The 22937-nt window shown below is 41.2% G+C and overlaps 1 protein-coding gene across 1 annotated transcript in view; it reads left to right on the top strand.

Annotated features, from left to right (window-relative positions):
- Window positions 1-12846, top strand: part of KIF13A (kinesin family member 13A) — a 302781-nt gene extending 289935 nt beyond the window's left edge. Inside the window, 4 exon segments of the mRNA XM_006888691.1 lie at window positions 2538-2689; window positions 3219-3323; window positions 11988-12809; window positions 12811-12846. Of these exon segments, the coding sequence (XP_006888753.1) occupies window positions 2538-2689; window positions 3219-3323; window positions 11988-12809; window positions 12811-12846 (1115 nt within the window).
- The last annotated feature ends 10091 nt before the right edge of the window (window positions 12847-22937 follow it).

The following is a 22937-nucleotide window of genomic DNA, read 5'->3' on the forward strand; positions in this document are numbered from 1 at the left end:
CTTTATGATTACTAAAAGCACATACCAAAAAAGTCTTAGCATCTAAGATACAAATCTGGAATTCCAATATGCTTAATGATCCAAAACTCTCTTTTTGAACAGAGCACATCATGTTCTTTTATTTGATTACTTTTTTAGGGTGTTTTTTCCCCTCAATGTATATCCTATTACCAATGTTAAGTTTTTATCTAACACCTGGCAGTTTCAGATTATTTTTCTATATCATTTCATGAGTTTGAAGTTACTTTTAAGATACAACTAAATCTTAGCACATTATACTTTGATTTTTTTCTTTTTTAATGGCACTTTAAATAGACATTATTCTTTATTCCAAAAACATGACCTCTCTCATTATGTCTACCAAATGGTTTCGTAGAACATACCACTAATATTTAAAGAAATTTCATCAGTCATACCAGAAATTAGCTTAGTTAATGACAACATCATAACTACCTTTAAAGGAAAATATTCTCTAAATATGCTAATATTTTATCTATTAACTATTCCTCTTATTTTACCTATTAAATGCCATTGTAGAGATTAAGATTATTAACAGCTTTAGTTTGCTTGGCTCCACAATCAACACTCTTGGTACCAGCAGCCAGGAAATCAAGGGATGAATTGCATTGGAAAAGTCAGCTGTCAGGGACCTCTCCAGAGTACTTAAGAGCAACAAGGTCAGTCTGGAGACTAAGGTGCACCTGATCCAGGCCATAGTCTTTACAGTTGCTTGCTATGCATCAGAGAGCTGGACAGTGTGTAGGGAGGATAGAAGGAGAATTGATGCCTTTGAGCTGTGGTGCGGGAGAAGAGTGTTGACTATACCATGGACTGCTAGGAGAACAAACAGATTTGTCATAGAGAGGGTGAAACCAGGCTGCTTCTTGGAGACAAGGATTCTGAGGCTTCATCTGACATACTTTGGGCACGTTACAAGGACCAGTCATTGGAGAAGGTCACCATGCATGGAAGAGTGGAGGGACAGAGAAAGAGAGGAAGACCCTCAATGAGATGGATTGATTCAGTGACTAGGGTAATGAGGGTAGGTGTGTCAGAGACAGTAAAGTTGGCACAGGGTGGAGCAGGATTTAGGGCAATTGTACATGGGCTCATTATGAGTCACAAGCGACTCAACTGCACATAACAACAGCATCAGCGTATTGGGAAGAAAATACAGAATGGGAAAGAGGCCCCCAAAAGTTAGAAGTTAGTAAAAACAAGAAAGAATTGACCTTCATAATTCAGGTAAAGCAGGGTCACTTGAGTGGAGAGGTTTTTAAGAAAATATATGCAATACTTATTCAGGCCTTTGATGAGCTTTACAGATTTGCAGATATAAACTAGTACAAATTGTTCTTGTTGTGTACTGTACAGTTAGAACTGACCCAAAGCTGACCTTCCAGCAGGTTAATCACATGGGAAGAGATTGCCCATCCTTCTCCTGTGGAGCATCTAGTGGCCTTGAACTGTGTGCCTTCAGGATTGCTGCTCAGCTTCTTGCTACAAAGCCACCAGAGCTCCTTAGTACAAACTTAGATCTTAAAATTTAACTGTGGAAGATAGAAAGCAAGATATGAAATAATTCCAAAAGGAGTGTACAGATAGTAAGTGCTTTGAGAAGTCAGAGAAATGGAAAATCCGTGTGAGTTCAAGTCGTCTGGTGAGTGAGACCCAACTCTGTCTTGCAAGCCACGGAAGAAAGATGAAGTTGTTTTATGTTTGGTTGGTTGGTTTGGTTTGGTTTGGTTTTTATGGAGCCAAATGCTTAGCCACTGCACCACCAGGGCTCCTTATGTCTTTAAAAAAAGGTAGAAAATTTGGTTTCTTTTTTTCATTATTTATTTTATTTGACTGAAGCTTAAGAATCATAATGTCTTTTCATACAACCATTCCTAGATCTTTTGTCACATTAATTGCCTGTGGTGGTTTGCTTTGTTTATTTTTCTGACCAACCAGCCCTTTATTACTATGTTGTGGCTCTACAGGTGTTTCTTCTGTTCTTTTTTATTTAAATTATGGTGGGATAGATACAGCATCTAATTTGCCACTTTAGCCATGTCAAGTATACAGTCATGTTGCATCAGTCACACCCACAATGTTGGGAAACCATTGCCATATCTTTCCTAAAACCTTCTTTTCTCCCTGACCAGAAACTCTACTTTTGCAGCAGTAACTTCCCATTCCTCTTCAGACCCTGAAGATCGTTAGTCTACATTGTATAAATTTGCCTGATCTCTAGTTCATAAAATAAGATTGCATTATCTTTTAAAACTTTTGTGTCTGACTTCTTTCACTCAGCATAATGTTGTCAAGGTTCATCCATGCTGTAATATGTATCAGAATTTCATTTCTCCTACTGACTGGGTAATAATACTCCATTGTATGTATATATCACATTTTGTTTATCCATTCACCTGTTGATAGGCATCTCCTCCATTTCTGTGTGACACTATGTATTCCTATGACGAGGTTGTCACCTGCTTGCTGTGTTTCCAGTGCTCTGTACCTGTCAACTCATGCTTTTCTATCTTCCCCAGGTTGCACAGCAGAGAATCCTCATGCCTTAATGGTCAGCCCTTTCAAAGCATTCTCTCCTCAGCCACCAAAGTTTTTCAAACCTTTAATGCCTGTAAAAGAGGAGCATAAGAAAAGAACAGCTCTTGAAGCAAGGCCTCTTCTAAGCCAGGAGGTAAATGCTTGCCTTCTCTGTACTTTGCAGAATAGAAAGACACTCAGTGTTGCCTGTGGAAAAGTAGCAGTTTGCATTAACTAACCAATTGTATGATGCATGTGGACATAGATGGATTGTATCAGTCCAGGAATCCCATTCTGGAATGCCTCATTCATAAGCATGCAAGATTGTGGTAGGGTTTTTTCCCCTCTGACCTGATGGTGGTTTTATTTCATTGTGTATGCCTTTTACATGGTAATTTTTCCTTCAACTGAGAGAAATGTTTCTTGGACATTTGAAAAATATTAAAGGCAGCTATTTTTTTTTTCAATTTGATGAAGCCAGTTGTGTTTTTCTGCTACCAAAGCTCATTTAATCTTGCCAGATATCATCAGTGGTTTCACTCTAGCCTGCAAAATCAGTTGCTGCATGCCTCACTTGTAATAAAAGTGTATGCATTACTTTTCTAACTTGCACGTACTTACTAGATATTTTCACTGTCATCGTCTGTTGTGTGTGATGCATCTGTGTGTCTTAACCTTTGCAGAGCATGCCTTCATCTCAGGCACATAACCCTGGCTGCATTGTACCCTCAGGAAGCAATGGCAGCATCATGCCAGTAGAACTCAGTAGCAAACGTGAGAAGAAGATTGTAAGTTCTGTAACCATTTCTGTCATATTGCCTGGTGGTGGGTTTAAGGCCCTTTCACAACAATCATCTTTAGAAAAAAATTAAGATGTGCTTTGAGTGTCTTTTTGGTTTTTTTAAGTGACATTTCAAAACTGTGCTTGTTAGTCAATCTGTTCATTAATGACTTGATGAAATTTTGCATGTATGTGGTTGTGACCTGTGATTCTTTTAAGTGTTGATTCTGGTCTGTTGATTCATGTAGAAAAAAGGAGGAAAGACACTTGTAATGATTGGAGTCTTAATGAAATTATAGCAAAGATAACTCTTTATCTAATAATTGACATATTTCTAATACACCTATACGTATTACCCAGCTTCTGAAGTTAATCTACCTAGAGGAATTAAATTTACTTGGAGTAAGTAATTATGCTTTTAGCTGTGAGTGTGTTTGAAAGCTTTTTTATGTTGCTTGATGCTGTTTCCAAGATAACTCTGCATTTGTAGCCACACTCCCATCCATCATTACCCGTCATCACATCATCGCGGTTCCTCGGTGGCCTTTATACCCTGCTGGCAAAATACAGTCTGCCCTCATTGATGTTGGCCTTGCATTCAGGATGTCTTGTGTCTGTTTCAGCTCTGATTGGTTGAAATGTTGCCTGCTATGCCTCATTCCCTAGCACTTGGGTTTTTTTAAAAAAAATTACAGATTTGAGAAATGATTTTTTAAAACACCAGATGGCCGTATGTTTTTAAATTATAAATTAGATCTCCATTTTTAAATTTCTCTTTTAATTTGTGTATCCTCAAGTCTGGAAAGGATTCGGTAACAGTGTGTGTCCGCTCCCACTTTCACACAGCTCCCTGAGTTTTGGAAACGTAACACCAGCTTGAAGCAAGTTGGGCTACTGGGGGTTTACGTCTGCAGAGGATCTGCTGTGTTGGCGAGCTTGGGGAATCTCATTTCCCCAATTCCAGCATGCTGCATTCATTCCAAAGGCTCATTAGTGTGGTCGCCTTTGCCAGTTCCAGAACATGCTGCTTGTGCCCACTGTGTGAAACTAACCGGACCTTCATCCGGACGTGCAGTTGGCCACTCACCTGCATGCCTGGCTGCTGGTAGATCTTTAGAAGTGGCCTTCTATTCCTCCTGCCTACTGAAGAAAAGAGGAAAGCCACCATTGGCATACTTCTTCTTTCCCTCTACATTCTCTTTATCCTATATCCCAAAGCCTTGGTGTCCTAGTTCCTGGCGGAGGAAAATGAGCATGTCAACAGCAATCTTCTCATCCTAGAATCACAGTGAGCTGCCTGCCCGGTCATTTACTTGACTGCCATCTGCTTGGTTAAGAAGGGCAGTAGCCTGGACTAAGAAGGCCAAGTTGCTGGTGTCTTTCCCCTCCATATTCTCTGGCTCAGTGAATGATGGGGCCTGTCTCTTCATATGACACAACCAGAATACAGAGGCACTAAATGTAAACCTATTTTAAAAATACATTATGGTACAAGACAAGATACCATCAGGATACTGTGCCAGGTAACCCTCTGAGAATGATCAGCAAATAGTTTTACAACTCATAGAACTTTTTTTATCCTTTCCTTAATTGTTGTTGTATTGTGCTGTTGAGTCAGAATCAACTCCTTGCTGACCTTCCAAAAGGTTTTGAGAGGCAGCAAATCGCACAGGATGAGACTGTGCATCCTTCGCCCTTGGGACAGCTGGTGTATTCAAACCAAGTGCTTTGGGGATTGCCACACAGCTTACCAGTAGGCCACCAGAAAATTATAATTTCCACAGAATATTTTTAAAAGCAAACCACTTCAATGTTTTCTGTTAGAAGAGGGTATGATAGAACCAGATTCTCTTTAAGCTGCGATATCTCAGGCAGTGATGAGACTGTGTGACCAAATGTAACATGAAGTACATTAGGGAAGTTTTGATGGCACCGTGTTCCTTTGCAAGGACTCAGTGGAGACCACTGCCTCCACTCTCCTCAGAAAACTCACTTACCGTGCCTGCGTCTTCCCTAAAAAGCTGCTGGACTATTTCATTTATTTGTGATAATGATAACAACTTTTCTATGATATTTTGATAAGAGTTTAGGTACATTGCTTGCTTGATCTGAGATTTTTGTTCCTCTTTGGGAAATCGTATTTCCATTCTTATGTTGGTTGTTTTCTTTCTTGGCTCCTAATTCACTTTTCTTTCTATTCCATTGCTGAAAAATCCTGGGTTAATTAGTGGTATGGAGTTTGAAATAATTTTCAAGAATGTCAATCAACACATTGTTCCTGTTACTTTTTTTAACCCACCTAGTTTTTGTATTAAAGAGCTCTGGTGGCTTTGGACAAGAAGTCGGCTCAAATCCACCAGCTGTTCCTTGAGAGAAAGAAGCATTCTCTTCCCATAAGGATTTACAGCCTCAGAAACTCAGTGGTGCTTCTCTATAACATGGTATTGACTCCAATGTGGTGGGATTGGCTTTTGGTTTCATTCCTTTACTAAGTAACTTCATATAAATGTAATTTGCACTTGATTCATAATGTAAAATTTCACTGTCTGACCAACTTAGGAAGATAAAGAATGTACTTCATGTGTTATAAGAGATGGTAGATACAACAATAGTGTGCTATAAAGCCTACTTTTAAAGTCTTGTAGCAGAGATGATAGCAGAGAAAAGATCATCTCCCAGTACACACACTATCACCATTCAGTCTTTTCATTTTATAGAAGTAGAAACAAAGTTTTTAGTGATGTTTTAAATATCTAGTGCTGCTGTAACAGAGATAACACAAATGAATGGCTTTAACAAACTTATTTTCTTAGAGTTTATTGTTGTTATTGTTTACCATTGAGTCAGTGCCGACCCATAGTTGACCCTCCAGCAGCTTTTCAGAGGCAGTTAATTGCACAGGAGGAGACTGCCCATCTTCTCCCATGGAACAGCTAGTGGCCTCGAACTACATGCCTTCGGGATTGCAGCACAGCTTCTTGCCACTAGGCCAGCAGAGCTCAGGGCTGGAAGTCTAAGTTCAGAGTGCCAGCTGCCACAGGCAGGACCCTCTCTCTTGGCCATTTCTGGAGGAAGGTATCTATTTCCTTCAGCATCTGTGGGCCAGACTTTCCTTGAGGATCCCACATGTCCTAGTCTTCCCTGCATTGAATTGAGAATCTTCCTAGCATAGGAACTCAGGTTCCCAAGGATGCATAACACTCCTGGTGATTATTTCTTAGTGGCACTGAAGTGTCCGCTCCTCTTTCTCCACCCTCACTCCCCATTTTACTTTCCTCCTCTTCTGCAGATCACACACTAGAGAACCTTCCCCTACTATGCTGTGTTTAAAAAGTGTTTCATTCCACCCTTAATCCTTAACTTGGTTTATCAGTTCTTGGGGGAGAGTTTCATATACATGTGAGTCTTTATGTACATGTGTTATAGGGGACATAGTTCATTCCATAATTAGTGGCTTGCCCAGGTAATTAGTCACACAGGTAATGAGGTAGAGGAACAAGGAGCCGCCTCCTTCAGCAGAATAGACTAAGTCCTGATATTCCAGGTCCAGTTTCCAGAGATCTTGCTGCTTCACAGCTTTCTACCAAAGTGCTGCTTGCTCTTAAGGGCCATGGACAGAACTCTTGGAAGTCTCTGGTTAATGGTCCAGAACACAGACCATCTCTCTCGGATGGGTGGCCCAGCCCTGATTAGAGTTGGAGTGAAAATTACTCATAAAGTGAAACTCCCTGAAAAGTCACTGCATTGTGACTTTTGATCCCTTCTTAAAATCAAAATGTTTTTGCATTAGCTGCAGAAGTTAAATCATAAAGACACTAACTAGCACTAGAGAAGCTTGGGAACTTGACTCTACCCTCTGCTTTATTTCTATTTAAGGAATAAGAATAGTAAGAATTCCTTCATTTAGTCTTCATTATGGTATAGTGAAAGACTTTTATGCCTAAAATATTATTTATCATTGGCTTATATTGCCTGTTGAGAAAGTTCTGGCTTAGACATACAGACTTTTATCTCAGAACTACTCATTTTTTTTTAATTTTTTTTTTTACTCATTTTTTAAATATTTTTTTAAATACTCGTTTACATACAAAGTTCATATACATTGTTTTTCACACCCGACCTTCCCCCTTTCCTTTACAATCCCTCCCTCCACCCATCATATTGTGCAACCCTATATTTAAGCTCCCCCTCCCTTGGATCCTTGTACATGCTCTACAATAATAGTCCTATACAGTATTTGTCTTTATGAGACTAAGTTAAGAACTATTCAATTCATTTTTCTTAACGAGACTCCCTCAACATGCAACTTAAGCCAATGAAGTCTTCTCTTTTCTCCTGCAAGAAGAAACTTTCCATCTCCTTTTAAATCTTGTAAAATGTTTAGCATCTGTTTAACTTCGGTGGTGTGTGTTGTGATTTGTTGGGTTTTTTGTTGGTGTTTTTTTGTGAGGATGAGCTATCTCTACTCTTTTAGTCTTTTTCTTTGGATCATCTATTCCCTCATAAGCACATTATTGAGAAGTCCTAGTGGGGCAGTGGTTAACAACTCAGCTGCTAAAAGTCCACTATTTGATACTTATAATCTACTTTGTGGAAGAAAAGTACAACAGTCTGCTTCAATAAAGATTACAGCCTTGGAGACCAAGTGGAACAGCTGTACTCTGGTCTGTAGGATGACTATGAGTTGAAATAAACCCTCAAGTAGGATATTTTAAGTGTATTGCTATGTTTCTCCTTATTTGAAATGTTTTGGTATGGTTATTCTAATCCCTTAAGAGTAAGTTTTTAATCTTTATAATGTGGAAAATTTAAAAAAAAAATAATGTGGAAAATTCATACCTATTAAGTCTTTTCTGTTTGACTTCAGAATTTATTGTCTCCTTCAGCAAAGCTGTGGTTTAAGATACCTTGCTTCTCCTGAGTGGAGCTTTGGTGGCACTATAATGAAGGCATTTTGTTGCTAACCCAATAGTCTTCAGTTTTAACCCACCAGCTACCTTGTAGAAGTACGTACCATCTACTTCCATGAAGATTTACATCCTTAGAAACCCCCCAAGGCAGTTCTGCTCCGTCCTTCAGTGTTGCTCCATCAGACAGAAGCCACTTAATGACAGTGGATCGGCCCTCAGTCTTTAGAAGCATGAACTTCAGGCATAAAATGTATCCCAAATTTCTAATTCTCATCTGGAAATTTTATTTTCCTTGTAGCAAGTTAATTTTTTGTAATAAAACATATCAGGTGTTCTTGAACTTAGAGAATTCTATTTCTTTGCTGGCTTATGTCAAAAGGTAATCTAAAATATATAAACATAGAATTGAAATTCAGTTTTAAGTCTAAATATGACAATATGTAGAAAATATAAGTAATGGCTACTGATTCAGACAATTTTGTCCAGTCTGTATCTTTTATAAGCGTTCTCCCCACCTGGAGAAAAGGTTTTCATAAACCTGTTGTCATGGAGTCAACTCCAACTCATCGTGATCCAATAGAATGCCCCATAAAATCTCCAAGGCTGTAATCATGACAGAAGTAGATTGCCACTATCTCCCTCCCACAAACTAGCTGGTGAATTTGACTCAGTGACCTTTTAGTTAGCAGTTGTACACTTAACTACTCTGTCTTCAGTATTCTTTCCATTTCTTTTTAAATAATGCTACATAATTTTGGTCATTTTTTATTTTATTCACAATTGTCTGTGAGTTGATTGGTTGCCTGGATTTAGCTAACAATCAAGAATGGGCTGGAAACCTCTTGTTGACAATCAGGTGGGCCTTTGTATTTAAAAGTCGCTTGGGCAATTGGGCCTGGTATTAATTGTGTTTGGGAAGAACATTGTTCTAAGTGGTACAGCGCTGGTCTGTCAGTATGCTGTACTGAGATAACTTGGGGTTGCTATGGTAGCTGCAATACTTAATGCTGTACCACTGGTGTGTCAAATGCCGTAATGATTACTCATGGTGCACAGAGATTGGTAGAGCTCTCAGATTAAGACAGGCGTGAAAGCAGGATTGGCATCCACTTCTTAAACAGCAGGCCTTTGGAAACTCTATGTGCATTAGAGAAAGTAGGATAGTAATAGAACAGGGTTCAGATCTTTTGTTCATAGGGTTGCTATGAGTCATACTTGACTGAAAGGCACCTAACAACAAAAATTTAATTTAGAATTCCCTTAAAGATGAGACAACAAGAGGTGAGTGTTATCAAAAATTTTATGCTAATTTTAGGAAATTGATTGCTAACATTTAATATTAAAAAAATACTTGACTGAGTTGTGGGCTTATAATATTACATGTTCATGCTAAATTTCCTAAAATTAACAAGTAGCCATTCTTCATAACCAAAAGAAATAAGGCTACTGATGCTTTTACATAATTTATAGTCATCTTATTTTAAAAACTAGTCAGTACTGAAAAGAGAAACTTAACTTTTTTAAAGTGTTACCATCTTATCAGATGTAGAATATTCAATAGATGAAATGTCTGTTTATTTGTTAACGCTCATCTGCTTTGTATGTGACGTGACCAGTCTCTCAATCAGTCTCTCTGCCTCAACCAGTTTCTCTGCCTGCCTTTCTCTCCCTTTTTTTAACATTTTAAATGTTACTTTCATTAAGAAGATTGATATGTTGGTCCCAGGGATATACTGGCTCCTAATTTTTATGCAAATGCACGTATGAACATTTTCATTAATTTCTTAAACCAAATGACCGTGGAAGAGAGCTAACTTTTTTGTGGTTTCTCGTTCTCTCTACTTTGAATGACATTTCCTACATCCAAGCGCTACTGTGTGTCCAGGATTAGTCTGAAACCAAGGACCTAGCATTGTGGAACTGCCTGAGGGCTGGGATCATATCTATTTCGCATGCTATTGACAATCCAACTACTTAACAACTTTACTAGTACATAGTGGATGCTCAGTGGATATTAGCTGAAAAAGGTCACATTTAAAAAGAGAAAAGGGTTTTTTAAAAAAAAAGAAAGAAAAGGGTTTTTTTGGCACAATATCAGGTATGTGTGAAGTTATTAGAAATGACTAGATAGCAATACCACTAGTTTTACTTAACCATAAAATACCTATGTGTTTAAAAATATCTTCGATGAAGTTACTCAAAATAACTCATATGAGATTGCACACTCACTGTTGTTGTTTTCAGGTGCAGTTGAATATGACTCATAATGACCCTTTGAACAATAGATCTAAATCCTCTCCTGTCCTGTGCCATCTTCATCATCTCTGATACACTTAAGCCCATTGTTGCAAATACCATGTCAGTCTATCTTGTTGAGAGTCTTCCTCTCTTTTGCTGACCCTCCACCTTTCCAAGGATGGTATCACTTTCCTAGCAATATGTCCAAAGCATGAAAGACAAGGCTTTGCCATCCTTGACTCCAAAGGTCCCTCTGGCCATACCTTTTCCAAGACATATCTGTTCATTCTTTTGACACTCACTAATCTTTATAACAGAGCTCTGGTGGTCTGGTGGTAAGAAGCTGTCCTGCAATACCAAAGGCACACAGTTTGAATCCACCAGCTGCTCCATGGGAGAAGGATGGGCAGTCTCCCACCATGCAATTAAATGCCTCAGAAAACCCACTGGAGGATCAGCTGTGGGTCAATTCTACTCAAAGGCACATAACAACAGTTTTTATAAACAGCTGTTGGGCTTTCAGCATCTCCAAGGTACCAGAGATCTTGGTCAGACCACAATCTTCAAACCTCATTTTCCTGACTCTTTGGCTCCTCCCTTGAAACCTCTGAATAAAATGGTTTGATCTCAAAACAAAACAAAAAATCCCAGCTATTGGATGACCAAGGAGATTATACTTTAATTTTCTTCCTTTCTTGCCTTCTAGCCAGATCCTCTATTCATGCTCCTCAAAAACCCTAGAAAACTATTATTTTCACTTGGGTTGTTAGTATTTTGCAGGCTTGCTGTGTTTGACATAATACTAAGGATCAAGTTCATTACCATTGAGTTGACTCATAACTGACCCTGTAAAGTGATTTCCAAAGCTTTAAATAGCACAGGTGATTAGCCATCTCTTCCACCACCACCCCACCCCACCCCACCTCGAGCTGCTGGTGGGTTTGAACTGCCTGCCTTTGGATTGGCAGCATGACCCCTTGCCCCAGAGCTCATGTTGAAATTGTGCTCTTTATCCTTTTGTTGCTGAGGTCTTTATTTCACTGCCTTTTTCCTCCATGGAATAGCTCAGAAACTTTCCACAAATGACCTTTACTTTGCTTTTGAAAGGAAGGATTGTAAGAACAAATGGAAAGCAAGTCATCTCTGTTTCTGGAGGGTTCTACTTATTTAATGAACAGAGAAAAGATACCACAAATAAAGACTAATCATGAGCATCTAGTTAAAAGTCGCTGCACTTTGAGTTTCTCTCAGACTCTTAAAGCAGCAGAAGGAATGCTTTCTAAATAGCAATGAATGAACAAAGAAGAAATAGTTTCATATTAGGTGACAATGGATTTGTACCCATAGATATCTGAAGGTTTGCCTGTGTGGCAGGTAGTAGGTGACGTTTGGCCAAACTCAGAAAGAAAATAGACATGAAATGCATGAATGTAAATACCTTTATTAGGAAAGTGTCTGTCATTTCTTTCAACGGTATAGTTGCTTTAGGGAGTCAATGACTGATTTTTGCTTCATTTCTGTAGGACTCGGAGGAGGAAGAAAATGAGCTGGAAGCTATTAACAGGAAGCTGATCAGCTCACAGCCGCCTTATGTACCTGTGGAGTTTGCTGACTTCAGTGTTTACAACGCCAGCTTGGAGAACAGGGAGTGGTTTTCTTCTAAAGTAGATTTGACAAACTCACGGGTTTCGGAAAAAGAAGTGTCCCGTAGCCCTACCACCAGCAGTATTACCAGCGGCTACTTTTCCCATAGTGCCTCCAATGCCACTTTGTCCGAAATGGTGGTCCCTTCTAGTGACAGCTCAGATCAGCTGGCCGTTCAGGTGAAGGATGCAGATCCCCAGGTGAAGGATGTAGATCCCCAGGAGCACTCCGGACCATCACTCGTACATGAATGCAGAACTTCATCAAACAGAGAGCTGACCGAACAAGAGAGAGGCGTGGTGAAGGAGAAATTAACCATGGTTCCACTCAAGGAAAACAGTGCCTTAGCCAAAGGGAGCCCATCATCCCAAAGCAACCCTGAGAAGATCTCCAGAAGACTGTGCAGGACCGGATCATGTTCAGAACTCGAGGCCTGCCCCAGCAAAAATGGCCCACCGGCCAAGGAATTCTCCCCCAGGGAGGTGACCATCGAACACACCACGAACATCCTGGAGGACCACTCTTTCACAGAATTCATGGGTGTGTCAGATGGGAACAACTTTGACGGTTTGACGGATTCTTCCACTGGAGAACTTTTGAAGCGGAAGAGCCTGCCAAGCAAAACTGGTGGTAAGAGTGTCTCAGATGCGCTGCAGGACCCTGGCCAGCTGCGTTCTGCATCAGACAGTGACCAGGTAATGAAATCCAGGGGCAGCCCTTTGGACTCTGTGCTGTTAATGGGCATCCTTTAGTGTATAGCATCCCAAACAGGATGTGCATCCCACTAAGATAGTAGGAAAGACTTACCCTTATGTTTCTGAAAGTGAAAGTGAGCCTCCTACTGAGGTGATGCTACCTGGGAGAGTAGCTCTATTATGGAAACAAAAGCTGGGACCATGAGATGCCCGAGGCCAGCAGGTTAGAGCTGCCACAGGAGTTGGCCTTGAGCTCAATGTACACATGTCCATTCAGGGTAAAGATCAATCTCGCATTCATTCCCTGAGGTGTTCATTACATTTGTGCTACTGGCATAAAGTTAAATCCTCAACCCCTAGCCAAAAGGTTGGCCATTTGAATCCACTCTGAGACCCTTCAAAAGATAGACCTGGTGATCTGTTTTTGGAAGGTCTGTGGAGCACAGCTCTGCTTTCACCCATGTGGAGTCAGAAATAACGTAGCAGCAGCCAGCAACAATCTAGAGGGACCGACTGACAACTACCACATTTCAGCAAATTGGATTCTTTTGGTTATTCCATGTGCCACTATTTTATGTATCCTTAAGACAGGAAGAAAATACTGCCAGTTGAACTTTGTTGTATTACCAGTTGTATGGCACATACAGATATCAAAAATGATAAAACACTCATCTCAGAATTGATGAACAATAGTAATTGGGGATTTTGTTTTTCTACTGTGATTGGAATGAAAATTTACAGAGCAAATTAGTTTTCCATTCGGCCATTTATGCAGTTTGTTTTATGACATTTATTATAATCCCCATATTGAAACAGCACTCTTTAACACATCCTGCTTTTGAATCTTGTTTTCATTAATCCTTCTTTTTTACCCATTCCTGCCCTAAGAGTCTTAAACCTAGGCATGCTACCTTTGATCTTCTATGGGTGATTGTTCTAAGAAAGGAGTACTTAACTGGTGTTATTTGTCACTTGTTGTTGTTGCTGTTAGGTGCCATCAAGTCAACTCTGACTCATAATGTCTTGTGTACAGCAGACCAAAACTTTGCCCAAGCCTGTGCTAGCCACACAGTCTCCACTATATTTAAGCCCTATTGTGCAGTTACTACACCGGTCCATTTGATTGAGGGTTTTTCTTTCCTTGACCTTCTGCTTTTTCAAACATGATGTCTGTCCCTAAGAAATGACCGTTCCTGACAACATGCCAGAGTATGTAAGATGAAGTGTCACTATCTTTGCCTCTAAGGAGCTCCCTCACTGCACTTCTTCCAAGATGGATGTTTGTTCTTTTTATGATCCATGGTTTATTTAATACTTTTCACCAACACCATATTCAAAGACATAAATATTTCTTTGTTGTTGTTATGTGCCATCGAGTTGCCTGTGACTCATAGCAACCCTGTGTACAACAGCCCTGAACCCTGCTCTATCCTGTGCTAACCTTACTGCCTCTGACACGCCGATCCATTACCCCTATCACTGAATCAATCCATCTCATCTGGGTTCTTCCTCTCTTGCACTGCCTCTCCACCATTCCAAACATGATGTCCCTCTCCAAGGACTTTCCCTCCTTGCAACATGTCCAGAGTAGGTCAGACAAACCCTTAGAATCCTTGCCTCTGAAGAGCAGCCTGGTTTCACTCTCTCTAGGATGAACTTGTTTGTTCTCCTGGCAATCTATAGTATAGTCAGTACTCTTCTCCAGCACCACAACGCAAAGACATCAATTCTCCATCATCCCTAGTCATTGTACCTCTTTTTGACACATAGCAAGTAATTGCAAATACTGTGACCTGGATCAGGTGCACTTAGTCTCCAAACTGACATTGTTGCTCTTCAGTACTGTCTTCCTTACCCCCTGTTCAGCTTTCACATTTAAATTAAGCAATTACAGATACCATGGTGTAGGTTGGGTGCACCTTCGTATTTAAAAGGACATCCCTTTTCTCTTTCTTACGTTCAAAAGTGACAGCAGATTTTCCCAATGTCATACTTTTTTTTTTTATTTCTTGACTGCTGCTTCCTTGGTATTGATTGTGGATTCAAGTCAAATGAAATTGTTGGCAACTTCAGTCTTTTCTCTGTTTAGTTCGAGCCACTGGGGTGAATTCAGCTCTAGGCTGAAAGGACTGCTAAGAGCCATAGTCTCAGGGGTAGCACCAGTCTCTAGCCGACCAGTAAGCATGATCATTTTTGTGAGTGAAATACTATCATTTGATGCTAAAGGTAGAAAAGTACTTGAAAGAAATAAGTAAATTCTCTGAGCAATTTTTGGAGGTTACACTAGTTGACTTAAAACATTTTTGTATTGGAGTGAAATGGATTTCTACTAATATCCCTGAGGGAGGTAGCTAACAGTAAGATTTTTTGTATCAGAGACTGCTTCTGAATACCATTATCTTCCCATTCTCTCTCACTTTTTTTACTTTCCATACTCAGCTGCCTCTGAGTAAGAATAAGAGAGTAGAAGTAAAGATGTAAAGAGTTCCTTTAGTTTGGGCTCAGAAAGTTAGCATTATGGTTTGATGGAGTTTTCCCCCTTCAACATTTTCTCCTTGTTTTCAATACTTTTATTATTAACTGCTGTCAAGTCCACCTCTGTCTTGGTCCAGGCACAAAGTTGCTGATCTGACCATTTTGACCCATGGTATTTCTGGAAGGATAACACCAGACTGTTCTTCCTAGTCTTTCTGAGTCTAGAAGCTCCTCTGAAACTTGTTTAGTGTACAGGAACACTCAGAGTTCCACTAACAGCAGACCACTGGTGTGAAAAGGGGAAATTCTACCTCAGAACCAGAGATAATTCTCTTGGTTTTGATACTACCCCTTCCAATTTCAGTATGTGGTCTATTATGCAGCATACTCATTTTAAAAACTGGTAATCCAAAATCAGTGATCTCTTAGAATAACAAAATGACTCTTTCACCACCAAAATGAAAATAATAGTTGCTCATTGCAGTTTTTGCAAACTAAACATTCATTTGTCTTCCTTAATACTGTGCCTGAAGCAGAATCAGCGTAGCTGGCCTACATCAGCTTCTCTGTCATTCCTCCCAGAAGTTCACACCCAGTCAAGCATCTCTGTTCTTGACTCAAGAGCAGTGCCCCTTAAATTTAAATGTGCTTTAGTCTTTGTCCATGGGGGTGGGAGAAAGTGAGTGGAGTCACTTTCAAAGATGTGTGGAACAGACTTTATAAGGTTAATAACACCATCACCACCATTTCCATCCACCACCACTCCACTTCCAATACCACCACCACCACTCACACCACCCACCATCACCAGCACTATCACTACTGCTATTCCTGCCACTACCGTACCACCACCACTACCCACTACCACCATCACCCATCACTGCCCCTACTCACTACCTACCACCCACCACTGTCGTTCATAGTTCTAGCACTCATATCACGACGATCTTCCAACATTTATACCATCCACTGCCACCACCCCCAACACCCACTGCACCGTACCACGAGCAGCGCCCCATGCCCACCACTATCGCCATCCTCACATGCCACAACCCACTGCCATCACTACTTCCACTACCACCTCAACCACCACTGCCCACTCCACCACTGCCACCCTGGAATGCAGGAACTCTAAGGCCTACATTGTAGCAATCGAACATTCTAGAAGAGAGGCCACAGCCGCATTCTGGATTATTTAGAATCCAACAAGTAGGAAAAGGACTTGTTCAGCGTTTTTTAACAGTGCCAGAAGAGCTAATCATTGCCAAAAAAGTCTTGACTTAAAAGTGGAATTTACAAAAATATTTTTTGTACCAGGATTGATGGGCTTATGGAGGTTTTTAAAATCAATTTCAGTCATTTTATTCTGGGGATTTTGTAATTTGCTTCAATAGTTTTAAGGTCTAACTGGTAACCATTCAACATGGTAATAAGTTGCACTGCCAAACCAAAGACAGATGTTTTGAATCCACCAGCTGGTCTGCAGGAGAAAGATGAAAAGTCTCCTTCGGTGCAATTTACAGCCTCTGAAAACTCGCTGGAGAGTCAGCCATGAGTTACTTCTGACTCGCAAACACATAAGAACACATTTTGACTGGTGGAGAGCCTCGTGGTTCAGGGGTTGTGCAGCCATCCCAAAAGCAGGCAACTCAAATCTACCTGCTTCTCCCAGGGAGAAAGACAGACAGTCTCCCTCCATGTGATTTACAATCTGTAAATCTCCTGGAGGGTCAGCGATAGGTTAGTTCCAACTAAACAGCACATAACAACAGTAGTTTTATTAAGATTGTTCTTACCGTGAAATGACTTCGAATATGGGTCCAGAAATACATTTTTGCTTGAACGTTGGATGTTGCTATCATTGCTTATCCTGAAAGCATTACTGTGAACCTAGGTTTCTCCCTTGTCTACTATAAATATCAAGAATTTGTTCCACAAGAGACCCCACCTCATTGGAGACCCCACCCTATGGATCCCTATGGGAGAAATACCTACCTTCTCGCCTGGGCAGTAAGGGATATGGAGGCGATGGGCAGGGAGGTGGGACGAATACTTGAACTCATGGAGCATCTGTCTTCCAGGGGACCACAGCTGCTGCAACTGCACGGTGAAGGCAGCAAGCACCTCAGGCCCTGGCCCAGCATTCATCCTCGTTTCAGCCGCCAAGCACCAGCTTCCACCTTCAACACCTGCGGCCCTGCCAGACCTCAGACCAGCTCTGGCTCAGAGAAGAGACCCTTCTCCTGGGCCACCTCCTTCCCCTTTTCGAGTGAGTGGGAGAAGTGGCCCTTTGTCACTCGGGTGAATCGGCAGCCTCTGCTATTTCTAGATGGCAAAAGCACCGAAAATCCTGGATTTTATTAAGTGGCAGTATTTTTGTTTGCACTTCCTACACACCCTTACCGTGTAGAAACCTCTGCAGATTTGAACAAGTCAACTTTATTCTTCTACACCCTTAATCAATTCTTACCGTAGACTGGGGAGTTAATGCTCTAATCTTTTTTATAAATAATATATATATAATGTGTATGAAATGTGTATCTATAGTTTGTCTGGAGACAGACAAGGCTGCACACTAAAATGCAGATACAGGTGAAGTGTAGAAATTCAGAAGGTACTGGACTTTGTTACAGAGCAACACGGGCAGCCTCTTCCGGCACAAGCAAATGAAATATGCCGCATACAAAAAAAGAGGTTGCAAATCCCTCTTTTTAGTAAAGGTTACAGGATGCTGTTCTTTATAACCAAAGAACTTAACATAAAACTGAACGTCGTGCTGTCCACATGTGTTGTGTTTTTTGTGTACATATATGCCTGACTGCAGGTTTGGTGCCATCTTTCCCTTGGCCACCAAGCCACAATGTGCTGCCATTCTCTGTCCTGTTCCATAAGCACACACACTGAAAAAATATCACAGCTATATTCTTTGGTCTTCCACCTGGCGGCCACCTGCTGACGTGACACAGTAGCATGACCATTGGCAGTGGCTGGAGCGGGCTCTCCCTCCTGCTTTCCCATTCCGTGGGTGCAGCCCAGCCAGGCAGGAGGAGTGCAGAGAGCAGTATTACTGTAAGGAAACACAAGGACATACCAAGAGTGGGATTCGGGAGGGGGGAGGTGCTGGTTTGGGGTTTCTTTTGTGTAGGTGTCTTTTGTTTGTTTCAAATTAGTAAGCGGTGTGTGGTGTGGTTTTGCTGTTGTTGTTATTTTACTTGATTCTGGAAAATGCGCAAAGGATAGGTTGAGCTACTCACAGGTGCATACTTCCTTATGTCTGCAGGAGAGGCTCAGCTGTAGATGATCCTGCCGTCCATGACTTCATTGGTAACGTTCTACTAATGGAGCCATGGAAGGATTATGTGTGTGGATATTTTTTTTACACAAGTCCTTTCTGTATCTATTATGTAGATGCCTCTGTAATTTGGATGAGATGTACAGCTATAAGTGTGTTCTGAGAAAGAGAAAAATGTGTACAGCCTTCTGTACCTTTTATCTTTTAAGCCCTCGGCATCAGTAAAGGAGGAAGATATTGGAAACCTTAATGAAAAGCTGCTGTTCATGATTTTTGTGTATAGTGAGCTGACTGTAGTATTTTACTATTGTCTGTTTAAAGAAAGAAGAAAACTGTAATTTATATCATTTTTCAATTTTATTGTATTTAATTGGTACAGATTTTTGTGTGTTTTAGAATACAAATGGTTTAATTCGAATCTAAAAGCATCACTTGTCTTTAATAACTGACATCATTCCACATCAAATTCTACTTTACCACATTTTTAAGTATGCATGTTTCTGTGGTGGTAAACAATACAAGCAACTGACGTTATTGAAGGTCTACTTACTGTGTGCTGAAATCCCTCACGCTTTGAATGGTACAAATAGTTTGCACTCAACTGCTTACCCAAACAAAGGTTAAGTGTTCAAACCCATGTGTTTACACTAAGAAGACTTGGCAGCCTGCTTCCATGAAACAGTTCTCCTCTGTAACACATGGTGACTGGTAACTCAACGTCAAATCAGATCTGAGTCATAGGTGACCCACCACTAGGTTTCGGAGGCTATAAATGACATGATGGCAGAAGATTGGCCATCTTTATCCCACACAGGTTTGCCATGGCTTGGTGGCAAAGGGTGAGATCTCATCTTTGGTTACCATGTGTTAGACACTGTTCCAATCATTTGCTACTCTTCACTTCATTTCATGTTTACACAACAGATGTTTCAGGTACTATTGTTAATAAGCACTTGGCAAACGGAAAACTGAGGTTGAGTGAAATGCAAAGCCAGAATCCTGTGAACATTGTTAATCACTCCCTTGGTGTTCTGCCTGCTGAAGGTGACATGCGATGGGAGTGGGCCTCTCAGAGGGAAGACTGGCACCGTCTGAGAGCAGACTGGACGGAGGGTGAGTGTTCCCAGTCCCCTTCCTGACAGATGTTCACTAGAGGGGTAGCAGGAGCAGAAAGGATAAGATGGACTGAACATGGTGATGCGCTTTAAACAGGCTTAAGACCAAGTAGTGCTGTTGGTGCCAGTGAGTCAGAACCGACTCATAGCTGGCCCTCCAGTGGGTTTTCAGAGACAATCAAATGAGAGGAAATTGCCCATCTTTGTTCTGTGGAGCAGTGCCTTTCAGCTGTGTTGTTAGGTGCCATCAAGTCAAGTATAACCCATAGTAACACTGTGAGCATCGGATCTGAACCCCATTCTATCCTGTCTTTCATGAAATAGTGGTAAAGTGATTTAATGAGCACTGTTAAAAAACAAAAACAGACTTCTTAAACTTATTACAGAAGTTTTTAAAAAAAGAAACCACAAAATCACCAACCACCTCAGTTGTTCATGGTAACCTTTCTGAAGCTATCAAGAATCACCCTGGCCTATTCTGGACTGTGTTTACAGACTTTTAGGAAAAAATAGATGAAGAACAGCCCCAAAATATACTTGAATTTAATAGAATAGGAGGGTGTTTAAACTAAACCAAACCCATTACCCTCAAGTTGATGCCGTCTCATAACAGTCCTATAGAACAGAGCAGAACTGCCTCAGATGTTCTGTAAATCTTCTCAGAAGACTGTAAATCTTCAAAGAGGCAGACTGCATAGCCTCCTCCTTCAGGGCGACTAACAAGTTTAGCCTGTGAACCTTTTGGGTAGCTGCTCATGCTAAATGCCATACCACCAGGGCCCCTTTGTAAACAGTGATAACCTACTGTTCACGTGGAAATGATCCCATTGCCATTCCCTTTCCTAGTGGGAGTTATCCATGGTGTTCGGGTCACTAACATTGCCCTTTGTCAGTTTAGCCAGGAGAGAACAAACTTGTTTCAGGAGATACTTTATTAGATAGTTAAATATAGGCATGCGTTTCACAGTTCATTTCTGAACTAAAATTAGCATTGCCATCACGTTTGTTTATAATTGTCTGGACACAGATTTTATCATAACAAAAATACAGCCTTGTGTTTCCATTTCCATGGCATCAATGTATGGGAAGAATAACTGTTAATTTAAAAATACCTTTTGGTTAAATAAGGGCAGGATACTTCTACTTAGTTATGTTGTTCTAGCTAATAATTATTTCTTAAATGACAATATTCAAGCTTTAAAATGATGTTGAGAAAAGACAATGAGTTGCATAGTTAGGCTTTTTAAAAGTATAAAGCTTTCTTATCACATGATGTTCTACAGTTAAAAAGTGTACAGAGAAGATACAACTGGAAGCTCTAAGGGATGAGGGTGTATTGATGCAAAATTTTTTTAGATAGAGGGCTTTTTGTATTTGTTCTTGAGCTTACTGTCAAGTAACACCTCTAGTCCTATTTGCATTAAGCCTTATAGAATTTACAGTGGCAGATTTTCCAAAAGTAGATCACCAGGCCTTTCTTCCACAGTGCCTCCAAGTAGACTTGACAACCTCTCTTGGTTAGAAACCAATTGCATAAACAATTTTTGCCATCTAGTAGCTGCTCAACAAGACAAGGATGTTTCTGTGAAAATTTTAACATTGGAAATCCTTTGAGTGATTCTCCTACAAGATTATTAGGATTTGGAGTCAACTCCCTGGCCATGGATTTTTAGAGCTGAGCCCATGTTTCAGTTTAAAAAGCAAACCCAGGCTCTCTGCTCCTCATTGATCCAGATTGCCCTCTCTTCTTGTGCAGCCTCAGCCGCATCCCTGAGACACGATGGTGAAGGTCGCAGTAAACGGGTTTGGTCACCAGGGCTGCTTTTAACTCTGGTAAAGTGAATGTTGTCACCATCAATGATCCCTTCATTGACCTCAACTACATGGTCTCTATGTTACAATATGATTCCACCCATGACAAGTTCAGTGGCACTGTCAAGGCTGAGAATGGGAAGCTGGTCATCAATGGGAAAGCCATCACTGTCTTCCAGGAGCAAGATCCCACCAACATCAAGTGGGGTGATGCTGGTGCTGAGTATGTTGTGGAGTCCACTGGTGTCTTTACAACATTGGAGAAGGCCGGGGCTCACTGGAAGGTTGGTGCAAAACAGGTAATCATCTCTGCTCCTTCTGCCAATGCCCCCTGTTTGTGATGAAAAGTATGACAACTCTCTCAAGATTGTCAGTAATGCCTCCTGCATCACCAACTGCTTGGCTCCCCTGGCCAATATCATCCATGACAACTTCGGCATTGTAGATGGACTCATGACCACAGTCCATGCCATCACTGCCACCCAGAAGACTGTGGATGGTCCCTCTGGAAAGCTGTGGCATGATGGCCATGGAGCTGCCAGAACATCATCCCTGCATTTATTGGCACTGCCAAGGCTGTGGGTAAGGTCATCTCTGAACTGAATGGGAAACTTACCAGCATGGCTTTCTGTGCCCCACCCCCAATGTGTCAGTTGTGGACCTGACCTGCCATCTGGAGAAAGCTGCCAAATATGATGACATCAAGAAAGTGGTAAAGCAGGCATCAGAAGGGCCCCCCAAGGGCATTCTGGGATACACTGAAGACCAGGTTGTCTCCTGTGACTTCAATAGTGACACCCACTCTTCCACCTTTGATACTGGGGCTGGCATTGCTCTGAACGACCACTTTCTCAAACTCATTTCCTTGTATGACAATGAATTTGGCTACGGCAACTGGGTGGTCGACCTGATGGTTCACAGGGCCTCCAAAGAATAAGAGCCCCATGGCCACCAGCCCCAGCAATAGCACTAGAAGAGAGAGAGAGAGACCCTCAGCTGCTGGGGAGTCCTTGCCCCAACTTGATCCTCCCACACACTGAGAATCTCACATCCTTGACACAAGTTTCCATCAAATCCCCCCTGAGAAAGGGGAGGGGCTTGGAGAGCCCATCTTGTCATGAACCATCAATAAAGGACACTGTACTCAGCCAAAAAAAAAAAGCAAACCCAAAAAAGCCATCTGTCATAGCAGTTCTTCCTAACCTAGAAGGCCACGCATGCACCAAAGCACAGCAGCCTTCCAGGGGGCCTCAGACCCAGGGAGATCCCTGTAGCCTCCTGCTGGTAGGGACTGGAATGTTGAGTCTCTTGGAGGATGTGGGGGAGCCGGAAGAGGAGAGCTGCAAAAAGAATCCCAAAATCTAAACTTAGCCTACTCATCATCTGTTTTTATTCTATTACCTCCTCAATGTCAAGAGTCAGAACCGACCCATTGCTGAC

The sequence above is a fragment of the Elephantulus edwardii genome, unplaced genomic scaffold, assembly GCF_000299155.1.
Source record: "Elephantulus edwardii isolate Elephantulus edwardi_28Jun2011 unplaced genomic scaffold, EleEdw1.0 scaffold00070, whole genome shotgun sequence".
In the NCBI taxonomy this organism is placed as follows: domain Eukaryota; kingdom Metazoa; phylum Chordata; class Mammalia; order Macroscelidea; family Macroscelididae; genus Elephantulus; species Elephantulus edwardii.